The sequence below is a fragment of the Haliotis cracherodii genome, unplaced genomic scaffold (assembly GCF_022045235.1).
Source record: "Haliotis cracherodii isolate W230 unplaced genomic scaffold, xgHalCrac1.p SCAF_19, whole genome shotgun sequence".
In the NCBI taxonomy this organism is placed as follows: Eukaryota; Metazoa; Mollusca; class Gastropoda; order Lepetellida; family Haliotidae; genus Haliotis; species Haliotis cracherodii.
Genome location: NW_027266274.1, coordinates 5,598,873 through 5,623,934, shown reverse-complemented (window position 1 = coordinate 5,623,934; position 25,062 = coordinate 5,598,873). Strand labels below are relative to the sequence as shown.

Genomic DNA, 25,062 nt, shown 5'->3' with positions numbered 1-25,062 from the left:
TGTACGTGCGTGTGCGTGCGTGCGCGTACGTGTGTGTGTGGCTGCTTGTACTAGTACGGAGCAATGCCGGTTTTACAGTGCTTACCCACTGAGCTGCCATCCTGTAGATTAACAGTGAACCCCACTCAGAAAGAATACGGACTCCGAGCAGACCAGTCTTGGTTTCATCGCCTTTATAACAAGCGCCAGGCACGGAAACAATAAGTACCATCTGTTACCGTTTGGGGTATGACGCTGACAACCGAACTTTCGCTCTCCGGGCAAACGCTCTATCCACTGAATCGGATGTTTCAAATATACCTCCAGTGTCGTCATCGCATAGTCACTTTTTGAGATCTTTTTACAGCCTAACGCTTACACACGCAGTCAGCTTGTTGAAATACTCGCTTGGCCAACACACAATAGAATCTACACTTCTTCGGAATACACTACACTGTCTGTTTGCTACTCTATATGAAACATTAAAACATCTTATTAAATCTTCCAGACAGAGACACACGCTGCTGCTAACAAATTGGACATTATCAGTTGTGCGATTGAAAGTCTAAGCCAGTTTGGCGGTATTGCAGCCATATTGTGACAAGAGTAAGTATGACCTTAGTATGAAAAATATCTTGCAACCAGTATGTTAAATAGTATTCAGAGGCACTGTATCACATGCTTTCATGGTTTATATTGTTTGTATTGTTTTTTTCATGGTTTATATATATTGTTTATATTGTTTTATGGTTTATAAGTATTGTAAATATTAATATTTGCCTCTGAATATTCTTTGGAATTAACTCTGGAAATAAAGTGTGTAAAATTGTATTCTTTCATTGTGCATTTGCGTATTGCAAACAACTTATTTGTCTTTACATTCATTCATTCATTCATTCATTCATGTAAATAATTGAGTTTGAACAAGACAAACCTGTGACTTGATAACGATGACACGCCATCATCCCAAAACACACGATACATCAATAAATGTTGCTGAGGACCAATTCTATCTCGACATAGCCACGAAGCTGTCCACAGTGGTAACATTGCAAGTTACCGTATTGCTTATCGGCAACTCAATAAGACTTATGGGCGTTTGGGGCACAGGTGTCCAAGTGGTATTCTCTGTTATTCGCTTTTCAGAGTTATGTTTCTTAGTCGTCCCTAGATCCGATATCTGTTGGTTCCAATCCTAGATTTTCCTTCAACGCCTTATAATGAGGATCTTCTATCACCATCATACCCGAACTCGTTTCAAAGTTTTAATGTCTGCGACTCGTTAGCCTTTTCTTTAACGTTAAGCTGACACAACGTGGCATAACTGGCGCTGTATAAAGAGGTGTTAGACCAAGCACACACACTGTAACTTAATGTCTTTACACACATTGATTTCAACAGCATGTATTCATGTGTCCATAACGTTTGATGCAGAAAACACAAATGACAAAACACTTTACTCAATCAAGGAATGTACACAATGCTTGAAGGAAACGTACCTATACGTGCAGTGAACTCACTACCACCAGCTAGCATATCTCTTCAGAGGCAAGAGAGTTAACTGACAATAGTCCAGTTTCCACCCTTGCCGAACTAGGCTGGCATTATAGAGTTCTATTTTGGCTGGATTAACGAGTCTATGCATAGTCCAATCAAATTCGCGTAACAAAGTCGACATCCGGTTGCCATATAGATTTCGGTCGCTTGCAGGATTTGCGGAGCATTTGTACCTGCAACTCGGCGTAAACAGATAGTTTCCAAATCATTTCATGTTTTTAATCAAGGTGCTCAAGTGATTTGATGCACTTCGCCATGTAAGAACCGTTTTATTATAATGTGCGTTTTGATTATCGATCAGATCGTCTTGACTGGGCGCCGCCATTTTGTTCGAAGTAAATGTAAGAAAGGTGGAATCTGATTGGTCAATGGGACCAAAAAGGAACATAACTCGTAAAAGCCACTGGTTGTGCTACGATCGAGCCCAGGAATTCCAGCCTAGGTCGGCAAGGGATCAAAACGGCGTCAAACATCATAATAGTGCCTCTGCAAGAAAAGGGAAAAGCAAGAAAGTAACACTTGGAAAGGAACTCGCTACAAGATCGCACTGACCACTGTGCCATCCCGAGTTTGGGCAAATGCCGTGTCGATATTTCGACCAAATGGACGGAATAGTTAAGCTAAACAATGATATTGAAAATGTCCAAGCTTAGACAATTATTATTGATAAAAAATATATATTCTTTACTCCAACGTCTTTTTTATCACAGATATATTTTTTTCAAAGTGTGTTTCATATATGATATCTTCACGTCAAGGTAATGTCTGCCGGCTTCTCAACTGCGGGCGCTTCCGGTGAAAGAGATGTCACAGGGTGGGAATCCTCCATGATGTCAAAATCACGCTGTATTGGGGATGCGCTGTCGTCCAGTTTTTTCTTCCTGTGAAAATGTGAATTTACTCTTCTTTTTATCAACAATAATCTGTTTTATCACAACGGTTATTTCGAACAAGGGGACACAACTCTGCATAAGAAATTTGGAGAATGGGCCAACAGGGCCACGGAACATATATAGTTACGCAGCTTCAGATTTGCGAGTGGCCGAGTTGCCAGAAAACTTTGATCGTAGGTTCGAATCGCCCCCATTATATTTCTAGGTTTGTCAGCATCATAAACGTGCTCGTGGTGTTTAACAAAGTGGTAATTACGTCTGAAACGTCACTTCGAGCTTTCCTCCTACATTAAGCTGACACGTTGTGAGTGAGTGAATCGGTATGGTTTTACGCCGCGTTTAGCAATATTCCAGCAATATCACGGCAGGGGACACCAGAAATGGGCTTCACACATAAAGAAAAACCCCAGGGGGGATCAAAAGTTTATGGACGAAAGAGTGGCTGAAAAATATTGTTTATGAAAAAACAAAACAATTCCTTAATACTTGCCCAAAGCTTCTGATTCCAAACCTTCTCGCCATGTGGCCGGCCGCCAGACGCATTGTGGGGGACTCCCAGTAATCCCCTTCCTTGGAGAAGTAGTAATACACTCCCCCGAAACACATGATTGTCAAGGCCATGAACCCCCACAAGATCAGCTGGTCATTCCTGAAACACGAGGAAGGGTACTAACATTTTCATTTTCTCTTTGTTTTAAAATATGACATTTTAAGAAGCAACAACAGTCGTTTGTTTGATTGACACCCCAGTCAGTAATACGCATTTTTTTATGACTGCTGTCATTATAATCGAGTCTGGACCACAAAATCAAGTGACTGACATCATGAGCATCTATCTATGCAATTGGGTTGCGATGGCATTCATCAACCAAGTCAGCGAACCTGTCGCCTCTTGCGACAAACATGGAATTTTTGAAGACCAGTTATAATCCTGATCTCCACGGGACACTGCCATTTGTAATTAGCGAATGATGGATTAAACGAATTTTCGTTTGTTTGGTTCCTTGAACTGCGTCTTTTGCGGGCGTAACGTGGTTTCTAGAACTGAAACTTATGGAGATAGACCTTTCTCGAATTTCGAGAAAGACAAATTGTTTAACCTATTGTTTAACCTAAGGCTTGTTTGGAGCGGTTGAGTAGCCTCCCGATCCCGTTAGTTGCCTCTACGACAAGCATAGTCGCCTTTTCACGGCAAGTATGGTTGCTTTGTCCCACGTAAAATTTGAGTAGGGAGCATGGAGTCCCAACGAAACTATCTGCCATCACTCGTACATTCAGTAAGCGATGCCAACTGTAAAACTGTAAAACATCAGTTGTATCAAGAAACCTTCTTAAGCCCAACAATGCTATGAGTATCTATAACCGTGATGGGTAGGTTAAAATGGTCCAGCAGCAGAGTATCAACGCCATTCGTTTAACGGGAGTCGAACGTCACTGAATATGATTAAATCAGACATTTTCTTCATTTCCGTAAACATCATGACAAACCCATGTTGGAGGGCACGTCTCCACACACGTTGGGTTAACGCTTCGGGAACTTTGACCGCCCAATCAAAACGAAGGATGCATGGCTCATATTTTCAGCAAGAGAAATGAAACTACGGCTAAAAGAAATTCGTCTTGGTTTGAAAGAGCGACTAAAACGATGGGGTGTAGAATATGTACAATACTGAACGACATTATTATTATTCATTCGGAACTGCCTGTTTACGTTCGTGAGCATTCCTGCTGATTGCTTGATTAGTTCACATAATGTGATCTGGGAGATTGAGCGTCCGAAAGGTCGGCGTTTCGATCCCTGATTGTTGCCTGATTGGCGCGCGGCATGAAGGGATACACTTGGACTTGTCGGCTCACAAACAAACAAACACACACACTCACAGAGACAAATGCATGCATAAGTCAAATAATCTTAAACACGACGTTTAAAAGCATTTCACCTCCCATGTATATGCCAACATGCATCTGCCAACGTGTGGCGTTAAACAACATACAAACAATAACACAATTCAAAGTGTCCGGTCAGTTCTTACATGTTTCTCGCTGTCTCTGCCTTGCAACATGTATGCGTGCTGTCCTTCTCGCAGCACAACGGAAGTGCGGGGTCATTGCAGTAGTAAAGGTTGCCCTCGCGATGACCGAGAGACTCTGCTCGGAAACACAGACCATTGTTATCTGAAATGTAGCAATTATTATTTTATCCATAACAAAAACAAATCAGACATATCACTAAATCAAAATCATTACATAAACATATTTTAGATAACTTCTTTCAGTGGCATTTAGAAGTTGGTGTTGTGAAGTAAGACGAGTTTTATGGACGAGTTCCTAGACGCTATCTACATCAAAAGGATCCAGCAGGCAATGAACAGAGACCAAGGCTATAACATCCCGCCTGCTTACGATCACCTCATGGCTAAATCCCTATGTTCATCCAATTAATCCACTGGCTTCCATCATCTCTATCAGTCTGCTTGTCGACTCTGTGTTCATTAGTCATCCACTGGCTTCCAATTATCTTAATCAGCTCTCTGTGTCCATCAATCAATTCACTGTATAAGCTTTGATGTTAATAAGTATACATACCTATTTTGTTTAGCACTATCCATCACTTGCTTGATAAAGGTGTTAGAATCTACACCGAAACGTCGCACTAGTTGTAATAATAGAACTCGTCTTACTTCATATTTTAGAAAACCAAAACATAACAAATTCGTATTAGTGACATAAAATGCCTTTTTTGATATCACCAAGTGCATTTCATGATATACCAAACTCCATATCATTATGTCTTTAGTTCGAGTTTATTATATAAATATATATCTAATTACAAACTTAAAGTGAATTAAGATATCACTTCACTCGTGGAAGCTTTTATTCATTTTTGGTCTTTTTTTAATCAATATTTACTACATATATTGCAAGTGGTTCCGTGACATTTAATTGGCTAAACAAGCAATAGTTTTTGCCTTAATGTTCCATCAAAACAAAAACATCAGACAACATCCACTTCCGGACTGTTGTTTCCTGATTGGCTGATAATAGGGTGGGCGGGGCATCGGTTGTACTATTGCTGTCCGTGTATATCCCTTGATGCCGAGCGCCAGGCGGGGAACAAACAAGTACCATTTGTAGTCTTTTGGCATGGCGCGGACAGGGATCGAACACCGACGTTCCCTTCTCCGCACAGATACTCAATCTACTTGACCACGGAGCGGCCCGAGAGGTAGACACAAAATTGTAGACAAAAACACGAAATTGGTAACATCTGATTTCGTATTTTTGTCTTCAATATTTTGTGTTAATGTTTTGATGTGAACGGGAGTGCGATTATAGAGGCACACCGTAACAACGGGAGTGCGATTATAGAGGCACACTGTAACAACGGGAGTGCAATTGTAGAGGCACACTGTAACAAAGGGAGTGCGATTATAGAGATACACTGTAACAACGGGAGTGCAATTGTAGAGATACACTGTAACAACGGGAGTGCAATTGTAGAGGCACACTGTAACAACGGGAGTGCGATTATAGAGATACACTGTAACAACGGGAGTGCAATTGTAGAGGCACACTGTAACAACGGGAGTGCGATTATAGAGGCACATTGTAACAACGGGAGTGCAATTATAGAGGCACACTGTGACAACGGGAGTGCGATTATAGAGGCACATTGTAACAACGGGAGTGCGATTATAGAGATACACTGTAACAACGGGAGTGCGATTATAGAGGCACACTGTAACAACGGGAGTGCGATTATAGAGGCACACTGTAACAACGGGAGTGCAATTGTAGAGGCACACTGTAACAAAGGGAGTGCGATTATAGAGATACACTGTAACAACGGGAGTGCAATTGTAGAGATACACTGTAACAACGGGAGTGCAATTGTAGAGGCACACTGTAACAACGGGAGTGCGATTATAGAGATACACTGTAACAACGGGAGTGCAATTGTAGAGGCACACTGTAACAACGGGAGTGCGATTATAGAGGCACATTGTAACAACGGGAGTGCAATTATAGAGGCACACTGTGACAACGGGAGTGCGATTATAGAGGCACATTGTAACAACGGGAGTGCGATTATAGAGATACACTGTAACAACGGGAGTGCGATTATAGAGGCACACTGTGACAACGGGAGTGCAATTATAGAGGCACACTGTGACAACGGGAGTGCAATTGTAGAGGCACATTGTAACAAGGGGAGTGCGATTATAGAGGCACACTGTAACAACGGGAGTGCGATTATAGAGGCACACTGTAACAACGGGAGTGCGATTATAGAGGCACATTGTAACAACGGGAGTGTGATTATAGAGGCACACTGTAACAACGGGAGTGCGATTATAGAAGCACATTGTAACAACGGGAGTGCGATTATAGAGATACACTGTAACAACGGGAGTGCGATTATAGAGGCACATGGTAACAACGGGAGTGCGATTATAGAGGGGCATTGTAACAACGGGAGTGTGATTATAGAGGCACACTGTAACAACGGGAGTGCGATTATAGAGGCACATTGTAACAACGGGAGTGCGATTATAGAGATACACTGTAACAAAGGGAGTGCGATTATAGAGGGGCACTGTAACAACGGGAGTGCGATTATAGAGGCACACTGTAACAAAGGGAGTGCGATTATAGAGGGGCACTGTAACAACGGGAGTGTGATTATAGAGGCACACTGTAACAACGGGAGTGCGATTATAGAGGCACATTGTAACAACGGGAGTGCGATTATAGAGGCACACTGTAACAACGGGAGTGTGATTATAGAGGCACACTGTAACAACGGGAGTGCGATTATAGAGGCACATTGTAACAACGGGAGTGCGATTATAGAGGCACACTGTAACAACGGGAGTGTGATTATAGAGGCACACTGTAACAACGGGAGTGCGATTATAGAGGGGCACTGTAACAAAGGGAGTGCGATTATAGAGGCATATTGTAAAAACGGGATTGCGATTATAGAGGCACATTGTAACAACGGGAGTGCACACTCTGCTTAAATTCCTCTGTGATGCATTACACAGTGTGCAAAATAAAAAAAAATGAAGGCATTATATTGATTTGAAAAATATATTACAGTATTCTATACTTACAAATGTCAACTTGACCATTGTGCAAAATTACAGATAATACAGATCACATTAAGTCCAAGCAGGACTGAGTCCGAGGAATCGGATATGGAAGATAACTGACCCCACAAATATCAAAACAGAAAATAACAAGCAAAAAAGAAATATCACTAAAAATTATTCGATAAACAAATGAACAAATCCTGATCATCAACCAACAGGCATTGGTAACTACTTAAACACATATCCGGTGTCACATTACAAATAAACAGCTGGTTGAGGAATATCCGACTTTAATATCATCTCACGGATATCAACATGAAGTTGGTAATCGTTTTATTGTTTCAAGGAGAGCAGAGATTAGCTTCAGCGTCAACAGTCCGGCACATGGTTTGTCTATCATGTTTTTATCTGTGTCCGGGCCGACATCCGTATCTCTGCCGTGTCAGGATTGGCAGGGCTTCGGTTCAAATACAAGATCCTGATAATGCTCTAGCTCTGGAAGCACCGTGCACGCTCGTGGACTTCAAATACATGTAAGTGGTCTTCGATCAGAGTAAGTTCGTGTTTCTCGCACATAAACCTGACACAACGTTTTGTTGTTCGAATCAGTGCTAACCAAACCCTCATTTCTGGTTCTGGTTCTGGTAACATGGGGTTGTTTACTTTGATTGGAACTGTTAGATCACTGCATAGTATGTAGGTCACTGTTTCGGGGGCACAGTGAGTGAGTGAGTACGGTTTTACGCCGCTTTTTTTTAGCAATATTTCAGCACTATCACGGCGGGGGACACCACAAATGGGCTTCACACATTGTACCCATGTCTGGAATCGAACCCGGGTTTTCAGCGTGCAGAGCCAACGCTTTAACCACTAGGCTACCCGACCGCCCCTCGGGGGCACAGTCCTACTTAAAGTAACATGTATTCAGTAAATAACATGACAAAGAAACACATGTAGGGGTAATGATTTCAAAGGGTACAAAGTGATCGATTAAACATATATTTCCTTGCATTGCATTACCCGTTGGATAGTTTCAAAGAGATTATGGGTGAAGTCGTCGATCATTTCTATAATAGATTGCCCAAAACGAAGTCCCATACGTCGACCGCTTTGAATATCATAAAAATACCGAATACCATGTCAAGTAAAAGGTCTTGTATAAGTAGAAGTATAAGACTAGAAGTAGAAAAATAGTGAGTGAGTTGGTTTGTCGCCGCTTTTAACAGTATTCCAGTTATATCACGGCGTGTCAGCTTAATGTGGGAGGAAAGCCCGAAGTGATGCAGATCTCAGACGTTTACCACTTCGGTGAAACCCATGAGCACGGGTATGGTGCGGACAAACCTAGAAACACAATCGGGGCGAACCTAGATTCGAACCCACAATCATAGGTTTCTGGCGTGCCCAAGGGACCCAACTCTGCACAGCGAATCACGGCACCTTAGACGACTTGGCCACCCGTGCCCCAGTAGAAGCATAAGTAGAAGTAGTAGTCACAAGAATGTCTACTCCAGCTGGGAACTGTAAATAGTCTGGACATAAAACAACAAAAAACTTTCAATCGCATGCGGACGACATTACGTGCCAGTGCACGTCTTCATGAAAAAATGGATTTCATTCTAGTGTCGTTATTATTATTATACCACAAATCAAATATGTCAGGTGATTTGTGGTTTTTTTCAGAGATAACACCTTATACGAGAAGTCTGCCCTGAACGTTAATCCACATCCTGCGACAAGGTATCGATCTACGCGTGCTCACTGGGGGATTTCGGAAACAGTGCGACCGCTGAATCCCATGTGTGTTTGTTATCTCCGTGTCATGGAGGTGTATTGACAGGAACGAATGCACTTTGCAACGACGTATGTTTTGTCAGATATTTCCATGGTTACATGAGCAAGTCGACCTGACCCAACACCAATAATTCAATCATGTTATTTCTTTTATCGAAGGAGAAATCAGCCCTGTCCTCATTAATAGTTCACTCTTCGTTTTTCGCGTTTAACGAATAACCAATCTCATTAAATTCCGATCTTTTACGCAATCTCATTAAAATCAGATCTGTTTGGTCGGAAGAATGGGCGTTCTGGCGTGACCAATGATGGGGTGTCATCAGATCTTTGTCAAGCGGTAGCGACAACTTAGATATAATTTTAATGAGATTAAGTAAAACATCTGATTAAAATGAGATTGGTATTTTCCCATACGATAACTCTGTGCTTGGGGATCTGAGGACACCGCCGTTTCAAGTGAAGTCTATGCTCAGAAACACGGCGTCTAAGGTTCAAGACAAGCATATCAGACTTCTTTATCTTTCTAACGAACATATTCGAGGCTCTCCGAATGTGAAAAAAATAATGCCCAGATATAATGTGTATTTTTTTATATTTGATACACTCAGTCGTTTATGAGCGCCATGGAATCTACACTCAAAAGAGTTACTATGATGGGTATATTTGTGTACTACGGCGGCTTCTTTGGCAGAGATCGAACTTCGCGAATCGAGGCGGTAACGAAACGAAGCCGAATGTTTTTATGAAACCTGACATCTGATTGGCCCACATACGGATAAAAATCGGGATAATAAATAAATTTGTTGAGGCAGCTGACACATACATACAAAACAACATTATGTTGTGAGTTTTAAATTACCAAGGGTTTATTGATATTTTGCTTGCCCGACACGTGACAGGTTTTATTTTACATGAATCGTATTGACTTTCTGCCTGTCGAACAAGATCTTTGGCCTGATAAAGAGAGACAACCTTTTTAAATACTTGTCATGAAATGACAACACATGCGATATTCATCTTTTGAATTAATGGATAGAGTAAAAGGATTGAATTTCATGAGAACTATCGACATTTGTTATTTGCTGCGTTTCCGATGTTATACAATTTTCCGTTTGCTCTGTGCAATTTTGAAGTACACCACCTATTTCTTCTAATGTAGCCCCTGTAGACTCAAGCTGTCTTAACAGTGATTCATTTTTTGTTCACATGAGTAAATTGAATTTATGAACAGAGGGGTTAACATGAATGTTTGAAGGCAAGTTGATACATCTGATGGAATGGAAATTTTCACAGACAAGAACGAAATAATATTCACCCCCAAAATAACCTTCTTTACAAAAAAAAAACTATCGTTCATTTCGTGGCTCTTGGATGTACATTCCTATTTCTATTCTTAGCTGTGCGAACTACATCTGAGCTTTGCTAATGGCCCTGTCACACTACAACGTATAAGAGTAACTTGCACATAGCCTTATAAGACCGTTAGTAAGCTGTCATACGTCGAGCTTTCATGGAAAAACATCAATTTTACTCACTTTCCTTTGAATGTGATAACAATAACAACAAATAAAAAGTAAAGTTGGAGATATGACTGATTTGTTTTTTCTTTAACCCCATAATTTAAGAAAAAGAAACTTCCACATTACTTCTTTCACCGCGAGCGTGTTTCGGTGACTCAATCGGATGATATGGTAAATACAATAGGAACTATCGATATTCCTAAGTGAAATCGATACTGTTGATAGGAAACTGATTTAACAATCGATTTATTGACTTTAAGTGCTTACCAATAGCAATATATCGATATTTTGATTTATCGTGACACCCCTACTTACATCTCAAGTGCAGATATAGTAGTGAGTTTGCTGTTCGTGTTTTCCCCGTGTTTAGAAACACACGTTGGCTCGTCGCCTCAGTCAGTTGTATCCCCCGATGTTCCCACAGAGAATGACCCCTCCGACGTCCGCGTGCGCTGTGCATATAGACTTCGAGACCTAGTATCTTCACCCTCCAGGCTTCGTCAAACCGTTCAAGATTGTCTCGCAACTGGAGTGGTGACGGTAGAAACTCAGGTTACGTGAGTAAGTGGGTTCGGGACTTTGTCGATCTAGATTCTGACCTAGTCTGGTTGTACTAAACTAAACGCAGTTACTAGGGTTGGTGATATTGATTTTTTTCTGCTTTTTTTACTTACCTGAGTTTATCCACTCATTAGAGCGTGGAGTTAATTGACTCAGGTGTTAATTGGTTACAGACGACTAAATTGGCAGTCGACGCACCGGGTCCATATCTTGTCAAAGTGTCGTTTTTGCTACCTTCCATTTTATAGCTGTAATACAGTTGTTTGGCTAAAACTTTGTTGTATATTAATTACAGTAAACTACAGTTATAACGAACACGCTTATAACGAACTGACGCATAAAACGAACTTACTTTTTGGTCCCGACTACTTGCTGTAGTCATGCTGTATTTGTACTTATAACGAACTACGGTTATAACGAACTAAAATTAGTAGTCCCTTTGATTTCGTTATAACCGTATTTTACTGTATAGAATTAATTTGTGTTCTGTGTGAGCGCAGAATGGGTTTCTTTGTAATTGTCGACACTTAGTACAATTAGTAGTTATTTAATAAACCTGTGAACCTATTACCACGTTTTCTTTATCACTTTATTCTCATTGAATGACAACTCTGATCATAGGAACACAGCTCCATGGCAATGTGTTCACCTAGATACCCTGTATACTTTATCATTGTTAGCAGCTCGTAACAACCTTTTATAGCATTAATTAATTAAAGTAAATTTAGTATGCGGCACCAGTATTTTACAGCATGTTTTAGGGCACATGCAGTATATAATGAATATCTACCGCATTCACCCCTACCATATGACTTGAAGTTGAAGATTGAACACACAAAAAGCGTTTACATGCCATGAAATGTATTGCTTCACTTTCTTTAAAAAATATTCAGACGTAAGACTTCACAACCATATAAGAGAATAGGACACATTTTTGTATCAAATCTTTAAAAAGAGTCAAGTGGTAAGGGTTTCATTGTTGCTCATGCCACATAAAACCTTATTTGCCGGCAGTGTAGCATTCATCTTCCCGAGGCAAGAGAGTTAACTGACTTCAAAAGTCCAGTTTCCATCCTTGCCGAACTTGGCTGGAATTACTGGGCTCGATCGTAGCGCCACCAGTGGCGATTACCAGTTACGTCTCTTCTAAGCCTCTCCTATGGACCAATCAGATTCCACCTCTCGTATCACATGTGTTTGCTTCAAACAAAATGGTGGTGCCCAGTCAAGACGATCTGATCGATAATCAAGATCTATATTGTGATAAAACGAGTCTTACATCGCGAAGTGCATCAAATCACGTGAGCACCTTGATTAAAAACATGATAAGATTTGGAAAAAATCTCCTAACAACGAGCTAGCGGTCCACATGTTTTGCAAATCCTGCAGTCGACCGAAATCCGCACGACAGTTTACGAACCGGATTTCGATTTCGGTGCGCGATTTTGATTGGACTATGCATAGACTCGTTAGTCCGGCCAAAATGTAATTCCATAATACCTGCCTAGTTCGGCAAGGGTGGAAACTGGACTTTTATAGTCAGTTAACGCTCTTGCATCGGGAAGATGTGTAGCATTAGCAATATGTGTATTCAATGATAGTGTTTTATAAAACATTACTCCAACATATTTATAACATGAAATATATTCTTACTGAACTCCCAACGCGCTTTTAAATACAACAACTTTTGTTTTATCTAATTTGACAGATACATTATATTCATGTCTAAAACATTAATCTATATCTGGAGACCAATAACTGCTTCAGACATAAGTGTACAAGTTCTTGATGAGGTTGGATGACATGACACATGACTTTCCTATCTTTTCAGACACAGTATATTGACTTAATACCGAGCCCGAGCACCAATCAGAGTAAAATCAGGCAACATCTTTTAACGTCTTTCGGAATGGCGTGGTCAGGTAAGTGAACCAACGCTGTCAGAGCACTAGAAACAAAAACGAGTCGAAATGAAATGAAAGTCTCATCCAAACTCACAACTGCACCAGGACTCGATGATTCTCATCTTTAACTAACAATCTCATCTCATCTCATTTGGATCCACAAAGCAGCCGCCCGTGAAGATCCGGGTTAGAATCTTCAGGAACCAAAGGTTGTCGTACGAGGCGACTAACGGGATAAGGTGGTCAGTCTCGCTGATGTGGTTGCATGTCATCGTATCACATAGCGTAGGTCGACGCTCGTCTGGTACACACCGCCGTAATATCTGTGGAATATTGCTGAGTGCGGCCTTACACAACAAACAAACAAACACAAACAAGCCCTTCTCTCTGCTGTGTGGACCAACACTGACTTGCAAAGCCAAGCGCAATACCTCAATGAGTGATAGGGTCCTCTCAACATCAGCTCGTGTACAACATTTGTGTGATATTTTTTTATAAAAAAAAGTATTTATGTATTTTTTTCTATATCATTTAAAATATCTTTTTTACACAGTCAATTTGTAAGGATTTAGCTTCACACTTAGTTAATAAATATGGCAAATATTTGCCCGTTTTCACCATTTGTAAACTTTGATGGACACCTGTAGCGAACTTAAACTTGCTGACCTTCTGTCTGCTGTATAGGTAACCTATACCTAACAAGTATGCTACAAGACGTGCTACTCCATGTATAACTCTGCAATGTCATATACTGAATTAAATAAAAAATATTTAAAACAAAAACAAAAAACATTTGTGTGATACAGGCACTGGTATCTGTACCGAAGCGTCGCATAGAAAGATTAAAGATGTTAAACTCTATCGTCATTGACACTACAGCTTCTTACAAAGCACTTAAATATAAAGGACCGGGACACCAGCCTTCAAATACTGTACCAACCCACCTGTCTATCGTCATTGACACTACAGCTTCTTACAAGGCACTTAAATATAAAGGACCGAGACACCAGCCTTCAAATACTGTACCAACCCACCTGTCCATCTTCATTGACACTACAGCTTCTTACAAAGCACTTAAATATAAAGGACCGGGACACCAGCCTTCAAATACTGTACCAACCCACCTGTCTATCGTCATTGATACTACATCTTCTTACAAGGCACTTAAATATAAAGGACCGGGACACAAGCCTTCAAATACTGTACCAACCCACCTGTCCATCTTCATTGACACTACAGCTTCTTACAAGGCACTTAAATATAAAGGACCGAGACACCAGCCTTCAAATACTGTACCAACCCACCTGTCTATCGTCATTGACACTACAGCTTCTTACAAGGCACTTAAATATAAAGGACCGGGACACCAGCCTTCAAATACTGTACCAACCCACCTGTCTATCGTCATTGATACTACATCTTCTTACAAGGCACTTAAATATAAAGGACCGGGACACAAGCCTTCAAATACTGTACCAACCCACCTGTCTATCTTCATTGACACTACAGCTTCTTACAAGGCACTTAAATATAAAGGACCGAGACACCAGCCTTCAAATACTGTACCAACCCACCTGTCTATCGTCATTGACACTACAGCTTCTTACAAGGCACTTAAATATATAGGACCGGGATACCAGCCTTCAAATACTGTACCAACCCACTTGTCTATCTCCATTGACACTACAGCTTCTTACAAGGCACTTTAATATAAAGGACCGGGACACCAGCCTTCAAATACTGTACCAACCCACCTGTCCATCTTCATTGACACTACAGCTTCTTACAAGGCACTTAAATATAAAGGACTGGGACATCCACCTGTTCTGCATGGCTGTTGACAAGTCTAATAAACAATCAAGGCATAAGTATATTTCAAAGCGCGACTGAGGACCTTGTTCCTCGATAAGATATGAAATAGTTCAAGCTTCATGCATCAGGTTCAATTACCCCAGCGATTGTTTATTAAGTAAACGGACAACACACAGAGTTTATTCTGTCTCATTAACCGTCTTTGTCAGGTACTTGTGTTTCGTTGTGTAGCTGTCGTATTCCTAATATACATTCAATAGCGTCATTCAGTTCACTACAGAGAGACATTCTGCTGTTCAGAGGAGTGTATGGCCGATGTTCTAACTTCATGAACTCTCATATACACAACTAAAAATCTAATCAGTTATTTCGCTAACTCTTTATGTTCGAAAGATCAATAAATCACCACTTTCATCTTATAACTGCCTACACGGTGGTATGTCCAATAACGTGCTTATTTCCACGTTCTTTAAAGTTTTGCCTATCTGACTGAGAGCACACGTACTAAAAAAGCAATTATCCACTTCATTTAAGCGGAAATAAAATCAATTCACTTCCTTTGAGTTTTGTTATGTTGGCTTGTTGCGTATCAACAACAGCGAATAAAGGGATGCATAGAGAGAAGCGGCTGAGAGGTCGGTATTTGTTTTGTATGTTAGTCTCATCATGTTTAAACAAGTAAACATAAGCTGTGACACATACTTGCTAAGCGGAACATACGGGAACCAGTCTAAACTTCCATAGGCTCCTCATAGCGATACCTCGTTCGAGGAGCTCCCCATTTTATCGCTGCCACGAGTTACCACTCTCTGTTGCGCTCGGCGGTCTATCTTCTGTTGCGCTAGGCGGTCTTCTGTTGCGCTTTGCGGTCTTCTGTTGCGCTTTGCGGTCTTATGTTGCGCTTGGGGGACTTCTGTTGCGCTAGGCGGTCTTCTGTTGCGCTAGGCGGTCTTCTGTTGCGCTTGGCGGTCTTCTGTTGCGCTTGGCGGTCTTCTGTTGCGCTTGGCGGTCTTATGTTGCGCTTGGGGGACTTCTGTTGCGCTCAGCGGTCTATCTTCTGTTGCGCTAGGCGGTCTTCTGTTGCGCTTGGCGGTTTACAACTTCGCACAACCGACTGATCTCAGCGTACAAACAGGCGATAACGCAGAATACGTTTCCCAGCTCCATTTATTTGTTTGTCAACTTTTCATAATTCCATTTTGACGATCAGGTATTCCGTAATGAGCACATCATGCCATTTGGAAAGTGTCAAATGTTATATTTGGGATGACACTTTTTTAGTAAAGTACAGATTCTAGTACTTTTTGGGTTGAGTCCCTTCCGGGATTCGAACCCACACTGCCAGGGTGAGGCACCTAATCGCCAGCACGTAAGTCAGTGATCTAACCCACACAGCCACCGAAGCTTCCACAAAAAATGAAAGTTCGACAACTGGTAGTCTAGATCACGTACTTTGTGTGCGCCTCTGACAAGTGTAAATTGGCACGGCTCCCATGGCCGAATGCTATGAACACACAATGCCATTTAGAAAGTGGTCAAATGTAACAAATGTCACGAGAAAATGAAACATTAACGCCAAATACCATACTGACAGAGGTCGAGAAAACCAGAGATTATAATGTCAGAGGTCAAGCACGTGAAAACCACAGGTCATAATGTCAAAGGTAAACGACGAGAAAACCAGAGGTTATGATGTCAGAGGTGAATCAGGAGTAAAACAGAGGTCATGTCAGTGGTCAACCACGAGTAAACCAGAGGTCATGTCAGAGGACAACCCAGGGAAAGTGAGTGAGTAAGTATGGTTTTACACCGCTATTAGTAATATTCCAGCAATATCACGGTGAGGGACACCAGAAATGGGTTTCACACATTGTATCCATGTCGGGAATCGAACCAGGGTCTTCGGCGTAACGAGCGAACGCTTTCACTACTAGGCACCGGACCATCATCCTCAACCCAGTTAAAAGGGGGCACGGGTGGCCCAGTCGTCTAAGGCGCCGCGATTCGCTGTGCCGAGTTGCGTCCCTTGGGCACGCCAGAAACCTATGATTGTGGGTTCGAATCCCGGTTCGCCCCGATTATGTTTCTAGGTTTGTCAGCACCATACCCGTGCTCGTGGGTTTCACCGAAGTAGTAAACGTCTGAGACCTGCATCACTTCGGGCTTTCCTCCCACATTAAGCTGACACGCCGCGATATAACTGGAATACTGTTAAAAGCGGCGTTAAACCAAACTCACTCACTCACTCACTCAACCCAGTTAAATCCAGCGGCCATAATGTCAGAGTTCAACGAAGAGAAATCCAGATGTCGTAATGTCAGAGTTCAACAACGAGAAATCCAGATGTCATAATGTCAGAGTTCAACAACGAGAAATCCAGATGTCATAATGTTAGAAGTCCAGAGGTCAACCACATGGGATGTTGTAATGCCAAAGGATATGGTGTTAGCTACCTGGTTGTGTAAAGTTGCAATATCAGTGCAACTATATCTTAGTTCCCACTACCAGTAAACAAAGATCTGAGAACATCCTGTTACGAGGCACGCCCGAATGACCTTTCATCCAACCAATCAGAGCGTCGCTTACCAGATAGGAAAGTGACAGTCGGAATGTGTTTTCAAAACTGAATCCGTCAAAATCATCGCCTATCTCTCTCTCCAATAAGCTAATATTTGAAATGGAAAAGACTTTCCACAACCCCTGGGAAGTACTGCCATACAATATCGGCCATCTATAAGACATTCCACAATTTTCTTTTGTGCAGTTTATGAAATTTGAATACAGAGTTTTAAGTAAACCCATTCAAAGCGTAGTCTGGAATGGAAATCGCCAGGTTGAAATTGGTTCCGTAAAGCTACAGAAATATGTCAACTTATTCATTTCATTGGTCGGTCAAAGTTCTTGAAAGCTCGCTCTGACGTGACCTATAATAGTGATGTCCTCAGATATCTATTTAGCGGTAGCGAGAACTAAGATCTGATTTTAGGAGATTGCTTTTTCTTGTGGCGTGCACGTAATTCAATTATGTATAATATTCTATGAGATTGTGATGGAATTGTGTGACGTTGTGGGGCAGTCAGCACTGGGTATCGGGTGTGTTCCGGAGGGCTGAGCCAATTGTATCTGTATCTTTTACAGACAATTGTATAAGTTCCCGGGATAATTTTCTTTGGTTGTTGAAGGTGAAGAAGGTAAGGGACCATGCAGTAATACGGGATACAGTACCCCACCCTACCCGACATACCCCACCCTGCACCCTACACTCACTGAACCCAACACGGAACTGAGTGTGCTTGTCTGAACGTGCTTCAGCTGAAACATCCCTCCATCTAGTCGAGTCATCCTCGCTCTGTCTCCGTGGTGTAACTTCAGATCTATTCCCATGTATTATGTTTTATGGGATAATACCTGCAGAGCTTATGCCTGTGAAGTATATTAACGTCACCAGTCAGCGTTGTTTGTCCGAGACCACACACACACATCCCACACAGAGGAAGCAGGACAAGGTTAAGGGTTGGTCTATAACCAGGGACACAACCTAGGTAACGAAGTGTTGATCGATACTACTCGTGGCGCTACAGGATATAGGACTCCAAGTTTGAAATCCTGTACATTGATTCGGATGAACGAGTCGTGAGCTAGGATCAAGTCAAAGCAGATGTTTTTTTCAGTGAAACCTATTCAAACTAGATAACCAGTCCGCACTTTGCGGACAATTACTGTTACAGACATTACTCCGTACCGAATCAAGCGTTTATTTGGTGTTAAACCAGTCAATAGAACATGGGGAAAATGGCCGTATTAACAATGTTTCGCGTAATGGGTGTATGTTGCTAGTGAGAGACTCTGAACTTCAATTGTCAGATCTCAATCAGAGCGAAGAGCGTGCGTGTGAGCGAATGGTCGTTTGAGCCACAGTCGCCATAATAAACTAATTGAGTCAGTGCCAGACAAAATAATGGCTGATAGCATGACAAACGATCTAAGCTTTAGGAGTACGATGACACAATCAGTTATTGTTAGCATGTTGGGAATAATGATTGGCCTGAGACAACAGTGAGATAAATTAAAAAATATAAATATATTCCTTTTAACCAAGAAACTAGATTTGACCTGTTAACGCACATTTAGTAGTTTATCTAAACGAGCTCACACTAACAGGGGACACAGGTGGCCCAGTCGTCTAAGGCGCCGCGATTCGCTGTGCAGAGTTGCGTCCCTACGGCACGCCAGAAACCTATGATTGTGGGTTCGAATCCCGGTTCGCCCCGACTATGTTTCTAGGTTTGTCAGCACCATATCCGTGCTCGTGGGTTTCACCGAAGTGGTAAACGTCGGAGACCTTCGGGCTTTCCTCCCACATTAAGCTGACACGCCGCGATATAACTGGAATACAGTTAAAAGCGGCGTTAAACCCAACTCACTCACTCACTCACTCACACGTAACACTGATGGGAAATATATCAAATATAACGTGAGAAACTATTTAAGAATAGTCTTTCATTTTGTATGGATTTATTGGAGTATGTACCTTCATACAGGACAAAACTGTTTGGATAATTTTTTATATCACAATTATATTTTTTATTTACTTCGAAAGGTTCCTCATAACATTTACAGGAGAGGTTACATGAGCATATGTATGCTCTAATGTCGCAACAGTAACATCTTTTGTAGTTTTAGTCACAAGAAATAGACTCAAATAATATCATCATTACATGAGAAAGATCTGACAAGAAGAACCTCAGTATGTCAGTGTGTCGTAAAACATTTACCTCAGGGCGGTCGGGTAGCCTAGTGGTCACAAAGCGTTAGCTCGTCACGCCGAAGACCCGGGTTCGATTCCCGACATTGGTACAATGTGTGAGGCCCATTTCTGGTGTCCCCCGCCGTGATATTCCTGGAATATTGCTAAAAGCGTCGTAAAACCATACTCACTCACTCACTCACTTACATCAAGTACAGAACGTCAAAATGGCTGACACGTTACGTGACGAGAGGAATATCAAGTGCTAGTGTCAAACATCATTGATCAATTATCCGATCATTGAAAGGTGATCTATAGATGTGATACATAGATAATGGGGATGATTAATTTATTTCTGTAGAACTTTGATGACGGTCACTGTCTAGACACGGATCGAGTCGATAGTGTGGAGATGCATTAATGTTTCATGATTTTGTTCACTAGGATGTGTCGTCGTTCACACGCATGCAATCAAACTCTCTAACTTTTCCAAATGTATGCTGAAACGTTCGAGTTCACGACCAAAGAGTCTAAATAATCAGAAACAACGCTTTTGTATGTATTCGTGCAAGGGAATTCCCAGGGTTTTCCCCAGGAACGTGGACCTTGTCCGTCAGTGTTTACGTCATTTCAAGTTTCGTAAAAAACGTCGAACGTCAAAATGTGTCGTCCATACGCTTATGAATATCAGCTTAGCGTTCATGTGACATGCAATTATACATTTTCCCGTACAACATGTTTCATTTTTAACGCAAATAAACAACAGATAACCATTGATGAATTTAATCCTCGCACTTGCCATCCAATTAGTTTATCTTACTTTGAATTATATACATTACGACCTGTCCTTTGACAATGATCCAAACTGCAAATGCGGAATCCTCTTTTCATCTGCTTTTGTTTAGTGATTTCTTTAAGTGACATTTAGAAGTTGGAATGATAAAGAAGGAACTTAATTCTATGGTTAAATACCTTCTTTATTACAATGAGTGCGACGTTTCAATATGTATAGATGTGGGAAATTGCTGTATATACAAGGTTTATTTGTTTGTTGTTTAACGCCGCAATATGACGGCGGTCTGTAAATAATCGAGTCTGGATCAGACAATCCAGTGATTGACATCATGAGCACCGGATCACGCAATTGGGACACGATGACATGTATCATCGAGCCTTACCACCCGATCCCGTTAGTCGCCTCTTACGACAATCGAAGTCGCCTTTTACGGCAAGCATGGGTTCCTTAAGACCTATTCTTCCCCGGATCTTCATGGGTCTTATACGATATTGAAAGGCGATGAATTGATCTTTACACAACAGAAGAATAAACGCCTGATTGATGTACACATAACACTATGTAGGATTAACAAGGCATGATAGAGTAAACCAATGCCGATACATCGCATTTATTGTAATAAAGAAGTTGTATATCCATAGAACTATCTACCTTGTTTTGTTCAGTGGTAGTTGTATTTTAAGCATGGGCGTAAAATTGATTTGCAACATCCTGTTTTGTTTTTCATTTATTGTGTAACTTCGCCCTCAGTAATATTCCAGCAATGCAACGGCGGTCTGTACATAGTCGAGTCTGGACCAGATAGAGACTGCAGCATAAGCATCGATTTACTCAATAAGGATACGATGACATGCATCACCCAGGTCAGCGAGTCTGACCAACTGATCCCATAGTCGCCTTTCGCGACAAGCATGGGCTGTTGAAGATCAATTCTAACCCGGATCTCCAGGGGTTAAAATTACCTGAACAAAAATAGCTTACAATCTCATTAAAATCAGATCTTAGTTTTCGCTAAACAAACATCTGAAGACATCCCATTGGGGTTCACGTCAGAACGACCTTTTATCTGACCGATCAGAGCGTCGCTTACCAGATGATGAAAGTGACAGTCGGAATGTGATTGCTAATCATACAATCTCAAAAACTTTAACACGGCGTATTCCGAACGATAGTTACGGGTTAAAAAACTAAATGCATACAATCTAGACCATCTATTAGCCATTCCAGAATGTTCTTTTGTTCAGGTTTCAAATTTTTAATCGAGAATTTGTGAAAATATGTTTCGAAGCGTAGTCGCCAATTTGAAATTAGTGTCGTAGAGCACGAGAAATCTGCCTTCTGATTGGCTAAAATCGACTTCTCGTCAGTCCTTCCATTTGGTCGGTCAAAATTCGCGCAAGGTCGGTCTGATGTGACCCCTAATGGGATGTCCTCAGATCTTTCTTTAGCGATAACGAGAACTAAGATCTGATTTTATTGAGATTGTAACAGCTTATAACATAAAAATGATATAATTTGATTTAACGCCGCAGATCAGATATCACGTTTGGTGAATATATAACAAATTATGCATTGAGAAAGATGTTCAATCGCTAGGACGAAGATATTTCTAGTTACATGGCTCTGAAGCCCACCTGCAATTCCATTTAGATCAGATGAAGACAAAGCTAAAAAGAACATAGAATAGTGTCTACACAGCAGACATCTTCATTGTACTTACATCACATTGATACATGCATAAATGATTTACAAAAGTTAAAGTTGAGCAAACTGTCAGAACAGAGAACATAACACCTATACAAGTCATAAAACATATTGTCAACTGCATGTTAAATATCATCATGATACATGCAGAAATGAGGGCGGTCGGGTAGCCTAGTGGTTTAAGCGTTCGTTCCTCATGCTGAAGACCTGGGTTCGATCCCCGACATGGGTACAATGTGTGATGCCTATTTCCGGTGTCCCCCGCCGTGATATTGCTGGAATATTGCTAAAAGCGGCGTAAAACCATATTCACTCACATGCAGAAATGACTGTGTAGTTATTTTCAATATACAATGGTCATATTTTATTGCGGATCGGAATTCTCAGAGCAACTTTTGGAAAGAGTATCTGGAAACATGAAGCTTGGAAACTTCTGAGATATCAGAGGAGATTCGTAAGTACAGTATCACAAGATGAACTGGTATGTGGAGGTCAACGAACATAACGGGATTAAATTTAAAAAAACACTTTTTTTTGGTATCGAATAATGATCACAATGATAGGGGACTGGTTGTCTAATGCGTCTTAATTCTTTATGCAGAGTTGCGCCCCTTGTGCGTGCCAGAATCCTCTTTTAGAACATTTGTTCTTCCAATTGTGATTCGGAAAACGTTTCTTTGTATTAATTTTTATTTCCTATTTGGGTTTTTTCCTCATATTTCATCCGACAGAAAATGGTTTTAAGGGATGGGTATAGTGAGCAGCAGCAGCAGCAGCAGCCGCGACAGCAGCATCGCGTTGTGATGTTCATTTTTTTCTCTGATGTCGTTAAAAAGCATAGACGCCTATCCTTTACATGTGGTATTTTATATTCCAGCATCTATACCCAAACATTCTGTCCAGTGAATCCAGTAACCATGGAAACAAAAACCACAATCACTCCATCAGTGAGGCCATATTATTGTTTACTGTCTTGAATATTCCTCTTAATGGAACGTTTGGGACACACCGCAATATGCTCACGGCCGCATTGGGTTCTTCACAAAGCCATCCCACGTTCATCGTAAACTACAATTGATGAAGACAATCAACGCTTGCTGCAGTCAGCGATTAGATTGCTGATACACGTCTCAAATCTGTGAGAATATCAACACGCGGCATAGAACGAATCCTATCAGCATTTCAATTCCAAGAAAGGCACATCAGAATACAAAAGAAGGTTATATATAGATTTGTCGATTTACTGACACAGAGAATGTTTTTCGCTTTAATGACACTAAAACCAGCGAGGCAGAGAACATGTGGTCGAATGTTAACACGTCATGTGTATTGGTTATCGGACATCGAAGAAGTATTAGAGCTTATTTTATTACTAATCCTCCGCATCCGATACTTGCAGTACTCACTTAACAAAACAATCACGCACGCTCTGATGGATTTTCTCAGGTTGTTGTCTTCAAACATGTCTTTGGGTTATATTAAATCTCAGCATACGGTATGAACTCAGGTTTAATGTCACAATAAAAGGTTTATTCGCAGACCAATGTCGTTAAGAAGTGGCTCAGTAATTAATAGATTCAATGCGTGTATATGTATAAATAAAGACGAAGGGTGTGCCGTATTACTGGTATACCGGTAAATTGAGGTTCATTCTTTTCATGATACGTATCGCAATATCTTGTGTTTAATGTTATTCATTTGCCAAATACATGTACCTTCGAAATGTTCAGAGGTTCATTCTTTTCATGATACGTATCGCAATATCTTGTGTTTAATGTTATTCATTTGCGAAAATACATGTACCTTCGAAATGTTTCAGTAATTCAAAAATGCAAGTTCGCATTCTGGAGTTTGTTTGTGGCATCACTGTCCCGGAGCGTCCACCATTACCTATTTATTTTTTGAGTAAACATTTTGCTGTTCAAGCGTCTTTTTGTCCAGTTATGAACTTCAAATCCTGCAGTGATGTTCAAATAGCTTCTAAATTCAAGGGGCGGTCGGGTAGCCTAGTGGTTAAAGCGTTGGCTCGTCACGCCGAAAACCCGGGTTCAATTCCCGACATGGGTACAATGTGTGAAGCCCATTTCTGGTGTCCGCCACCGTGATAATGCTGGAATATTGCTAAAAGCGGCGTAAATTTGAATTGAACAATATATTGCGAAACGTATCATCATACGGCTTTGTGCATTGTAAAATAGTGTGATACACTTTAAACATCCAATACCCATACCCTATATTAAGAACACTGATAGACCTGACCGACCTAATGACAACCCTACACAGGGTCGTGTATGTCTTACCCACACTGTGTAATGTATATAGTTACAAACCTACATTCAGCTTGGCTCGCCACTAAACTTGAAACATGTATAATCATAAAGTGTTTTGAAGTTACACACAACCAAATGTTTTCCCATAGACTTCTATAGTAACCTTATATCTTTTTAAAAATTAACTAGGTATTCAACAGCCATTACATTTACATATATGCACAATCAGGCCTTAAAGCGGAAATAAAAACACAGACTTTGGCTAGGTTAGTCAGCTCCTTTTCCGAGTACAGGAAGCTGAACACACCAACCCCAGTTCCGCACCAAATGTCACCTACTTGAAAATATCTGTGCTCACATAAAGCACAAGTCATCTTGTTTAAAAAATCCGCACCAAATATTGAAAAAAAGGGACAGTTTTAATTACTG

The 25,062-nt window shown here is 41.0% G+C and overlaps 1 protein-coding gene across 1 annotated transcript in view; it reads right to left on the bottom strand.

Moving 5' to 3' along the window:
- Nucleotides 1-1,151: 1,151 nt before the first annotated feature.
- The window catches only part of LOC139467052 (uncharacterized), a 48,289-nt gene continuing 24,378 nt past the window's right edge, over nucleotides 1,152-25,062 (bottom strand). The window contains exons 3-5 of the mRNA XM_071248765.1: nucleotides 4,463-4,604; nucleotides 2,916-3,078; nucleotides 1,152-2,413 (exon numbers count right to left, since the gene is read on the bottom strand). Of these exons, the coding sequence (XP_071104866.1) occupies nucleotides 2,285-2,413; nucleotides 2,916-3,078; nucleotides 4,463-4,604 (434 nt within the window). The 3' untranslated portion in view covers nucleotides 1,152-2,284. The remainder of the gene's footprint in view (nucleotides 2,414-2,915; nucleotides 3,079-4,462; nucleotides 4,605-25,062) is intronic.